We start from the raw sequence: 5186 nt of genomic DNA on the forward strand, positions 1-5186 counted from the left end.
TTTCTTTAGGAAGAAGTAGAACAGCTATAACTTTTACTCCTACAATTCAATAGTATACAAGGTACAAGGCAAATACAGATTTACAAATCCCCCCTGAAAAATGGTGGGTTAAGGAATGAAATGGAGAAGGTGCCTCAACCATTGGGGAAAAGAGTAGCAAAACAGATGATGGCTAGGACAAATCCCCACGCGTACCTCTCGTCTCCCAGGGGAGTGATCTCATCCTTGGCAGGTATCTCTTCTCCGCCTCGGAAGAAGGTTGCAAACAAGCCCCACGCCAAGCAGAGTACACTTCCACTGAGTCCACCAATTCCAAGCAGAAGTGATGTCCCAAAAGACAGAAGAGTCGTAATGTTCCTTCCAAACAAAGCTTGAGCAATGCGACCTCCTTCAAGTCTCCCACAAGGCAATAGGTTCAAAGACGTCACCACAATTCCTGCACAGTTTGGTATAGCAGATTCATTTACTAAAATACCAAAAATCCTCATCATATCACTTCTAAGTCTTATCTTCATTGGTGAGCACTTCTACCATGTTACACAGGAAGAGAGCAACTGATATGACGCAACAAGAAATCCATTGATCAAATGATTATGATGGGTGGCCCATTTGTCCTGTCACTCCGTGAACCCTGAGGTAACTGGAATAAAGTATCCTAAGAAACTTACCTAGAAGTCCAGCAAAAGCAAGAGGGTCAACAGGGACACCAACCCCTTCTACTGCATACGGAAAAACATTCCCAAGATCATCCGCATAAGGTCCAATTACAAATTGGATGAAAGAAAGCAAAGGGTTATTGTAGAAGAACTGTGGCCTTATATACCTGCATAGCAAACAAGGAGTGTTTAAGAAAGTTATGCAGGTCTTGGATTTAGATTTTGAAAATGTAGTTGGAATACCCAGAGATTGAACCTATGTCTCAGCCTATTTATTAAGTCAATTTAGGCTATGTTTGTTTCTATGTAAAATATGGAAATTTTTTCAGTCTGAAACATTTGAGCTATACTTTTGACTCTTCAATAAAAATTTTGTTTTCCTCACAATTTACATAAAAAAAAAAAAAAAAAGTTAGAAGGAGAAGACAACAAAGTTTTTATTGTTAAATGGTTGGAAATTTAGTTAAAATATTTCATTTTGAAAAAAATTTACATCCATTTTACAGAGAAGCATGTGCAAAATGGCAGATGACTTCCCCAAGTAAGGCTGCAAATGGCATCCCTTTATTTTAAATCAAATTTGAACCAATCAATTAAGGTGATCCCGATTTGATCTGTTTATAATTTGATTCAATATGGATCCACCCCAATCCAATCAGAAGCATAATATTTAAACACTAAAGAGTCACAGGTCGAAGTCTCATAGAAGTTAATTTCAAGCCATTTTAATTATCATATACAAAATCAAATTCATCTTTACTTTACTTTATTAATAACATAACATATAATGTTCTAACCAATTTAGTTTAATTTAGTAACCACATTCAATATTTGAACCCAATCTACACCTGGTGGATAAAATTTGATTAGTATTTCAATATTAACCAATCAAAATTGAATCTAGAAATATCCAATTTTTTTGGAGCCCCATTCCCAAGTCAACAGTTATATGAGAAGTGTCATCTTTAATAGAAAGAAATACGACAGCCTATACATATTACATGTATTATACGAATAAATTTTATGTTTTCCCCTTTAACTAATGACGATTTCTACTCAATTCATGATTTTTTCCAAGACACACAAGTATCACGGCCATCTGAGTAAATGCCAGACTTGTAGTTAACGATTTCAGCTTAGGTAGATTACTTAGCAATAACAGAATAAATTGCTTGAAGAGCAAAACTTACAGAGCATTGTCACCTCCATTAAAGCTTCCATCAAACACAAAAGCTGCAACTGCAAGTGCTAGTGACATCAAATATGCACTACCTGTGCGTGCAACAGGAATATCAAAAAGAGCTTTCTTATTAGGCAGTAGGGATTCATAGTTATTTATCACCCCTAAGCATCCTGTCCAGTTAGATGGAATGAGAAAAGATGAACTAAGCTTAACACCATAGCGAGCTGCTGTTACTCTTGTTACAATCTGCAAAATAAATAAATAAAAAGTTAATAAGACCAGAAAAATGCTGAAAATTTTATATAAACAGATAGGGATTCATATAACCCTGGGCCTTAACTCTTGGTTTTTGTGATGGTAAAATTTAACCTGATCCAAATCGGAAAATCCAGCACAATGATAACACGGCATAAAAATTCTTCTTCTAATAGAATTGGGGCCAAAGAAATGGATTTTCAACTGAACCACAATGCAGCATAAGACAGAAAAAAACTTAATGCATATAATTTAAAAAGAAAAGAAAATAATTTTACTATCATTAGAGCTTATCTTCATTATCAGATTAAGATCCATCTAACTTTGTTCAGTGGCAACAAAGCAGATGGATCGGTTATAGTCAAATTTCTAGACATGCCATCAAGGAGGTTGACTCCTGCACAAAGATGGTTGAAAAGAAACTCTTCTACAGCATCCCACACAAACTAGTATCTAACCTCTCCTCCAGTGCATAATGATGGAAATACATTATTAATATAAGGAGAATGAAAACCATTGCAAATTGCCCAATTATGACGATGAGATTTAAAATCTGCAAAATATCGTTTGCCAATCCTGTGATGATCGTCTATAAGGTTATTGATAAGGCTCTAGTTGACATGGGCACATACATGGTTCAGTTTCTTTTTCTTGTAGCAGACCTAGAGCTCTCACACAGAGATTACAGGTAATGCAGAAAACAGACTACCAGTGAAATCATTCAAAAGATTGCATTTTGCATGCAGGGTAGGTTTCAAAGAGATGAAATTAAATTTAAAAAAAAAATACTACCCCCTCCAAGTACATTAGCACTAATCCTGATTCCATGACTTGTAATTTTATGAAACTAAGAGCTACCATTATGTGCATACATGGGGGGTTAGTCCTATATCCAGTCCATCTTCCCAAGACCCCGTCTAGCCGCAACAAGCATTGGGTAACGGCCTTCTAATCCCTCCATCAGGACTTGAGTTTGGGCTTTAACATGAATTCTTCAGAAAATTAATGGTGGAAAACTTAAACAAGTTACCTCATATATAGAAAATAAGGGTCAGCAACAGAATTGCAATAGGTTTGATAGAGAAGAAAATGTGACATACCTCAGAAACTCCCAAAATGGAAAGGAAGCCAGAAAATAGAGGCACTACATCAGCCAGGTAGTCATCAATTGTGGCATCAGGCTTGAGGAAGAAGCCACTCATCAAAGCTATTGTCCCAAAAGTTGCAACACATAAGACTACTGCACTGACATAACCCCAGGGAGTGCTCAGCTTGGTAGACTCAAATTGGAGATCTATTTCTGTTTTTGGCTGCACCACACAAACCTGAAAGATGGCATGTTCCTGCTTCAATACCCATTGTCAATGACAAGCATCTTAGAAACAGCTCTTCTTTGAAACCAAGAAACATTATTTTCTATCTTTCAAAGATTTTGCGCCAACCAAGAGGTGATTCAGCAAATTTATGCATAGACATGCTGAAATCTGTTATCACGCCAGGGAGATAAGAAAGTCTAGCCCAGAGTAAGTGAAAGAAATAACTATATGGTATACAGTTCGATATTTTAGAATCCTCAACAAATTAATAATGAGTTCGAGCGCAACTACCTTCAACCTTGAAATTCAAAGCCACCAATGCCTCCGAAGAATAAATTCTTACTCACTTTCCTCAAATTTATCTACCTGCTTTGTTATGTCATCCTTTTTCTCCTCTATCAACCATAGAACGACTTCCCTGCCAGAAGCATCAGAAAGCTTTTTCTCCAATTTGGGTACGACTTCTTCAATGGATCTCCTCAAATTCCCAATAAAAATCCCGCCATCACCAAATCTCCGAACATCAGTGGCAAAGAATGTATCATACCCGAAACAGCTCTTTAACTGCCACACAAAAAAATAATAGTTTAAGAGCAACAAATGATCGTTCCTTTTTTTTTATTCTCTTCATAGTTGATCCACATGAAACATAAAAGAGTAAAAGTATAATACAATTCACATAAGATAATACATTCCTATATCTAGTTGACATTCAATTTCTATTTTAATTAGAGATTTAGGAAATTTATTAGAACAACGAATGGTGTGACTTGAGATCTCCTAACCAATTTCTCTATTTCCATTTATTCTTAACATAAAATAGCAAACTTCATGCAATGTAAAACTAAGACGAACAAACCTTGCTGAGATCGAGCGCTTTGAAAGCTTCCTCTGCTTTCTCTAATCTCTCTTTCTCTTTGGTCAAACTATCACGGGCTACTCTGTTAAAGAATCCCACAATTGGGTTTGTACTGGTTTCTCTATCAAGCTCCTTGAGCTTCCGATCAGCTCTCTTCTTCTCTAGTTTTATTGCGGCTTCGATCGAAGGGTTTCCCATGAACTTCTTGAAATCATCGTCTGTCTTCCAATCCAACTCCTGCTGCTTGGTTATCTCTTCAGAACCCAATCCTCTCCTTCACTCAATTGCCCCTGGACAGAAGACTCACTCTTGTCGGTTCCATCGCTGCTAGGTTTCTCTGGAACTATAGCAACAGAAGAGGAGGGCGAAGGGGGCTCGTTCTCTTGTTCCTCTTTGATAGAGAACTTCAGCCGTTTCCCTGAATTGGGTTTGAGAAATAAAGAGGACAGGTGAGTCTTTTGGCCAAATGGATGTTTAGATAGAGAAGAGGCCAATGAAGTAGGGGTTTTGCGGAAATTCCAGATAGAAGAGGACGTGAGAAACAGGGTGGCCATCGAAGAGGATGCCGGAAACACGATGAGGGAGGAAGATTCATGCTGTGGTTCCGAGAAGCGGAAATTTTGATCGGAGAAGAGATGTATCTAGAAAGTGGGAGAAATTAATTGGAATGAAACCTGGGAATAGTGACTAGGGGTGCAACTTGGGCGGATCCAGCCCGAGCCCGCACCGGCCCAACCCGGAAATTTACAAGGACTGGGCCTGGATTTTCGGCCCTCGGGCCCAAAAAGTCAGTTTTTTTTATTTTTTGGGAACCCAACCTAATTATATATATTTATACATATATATATAAATGTTGCATAAAATATTTATATATATAGATACATATTTGTATAAATATTTTTCATACATATTTACAT

At 37.3% G+C, this 5186-nt stretch overlaps 1 protein-coding gene across 1 annotated transcript; it reads right to left on the reverse strand.

Annotated features, from left to right (window-relative positions):
* EGY3 (ethylene-dependent gravitropism-deficient and yellow-green-like 3) lies at positions 1 to 4900 on the reverse strand. Its single transcript, XM_088947284.1, is given in 7 exon segments — positions 1 to 436; positions 669 to 823; positions 1847 to 2085; positions 3195 to 3419; positions 3777 to 3974; positions 4270 to 4539; positions 4542 to 4900. Coding segments are annotated over 7 exon segments (1725 nt in total). The 5' UTR covers positions 4824 to 4900; the 3' UTR covers positions 1 to 80.
* Between the last annotated feature and the right edge of the window lie 286 nt (positions 4901 to 5186).

Source organism: Nelumbo lutea, chromosome 5 (assembly GCF_056320005.1).
Source record: "Nelumbo lutea isolate HS-2025 chromosome 5, American lotus-T2T, whole genome shotgun sequence".
In the NCBI taxonomy this organism is placed as follows: domain Eukaryota; kingdom Viridiplantae; phylum Streptophyta; class Magnoliopsida; order Proteales; family Nelumbonaceae; genus Nelumbo; species Nelumbo lutea.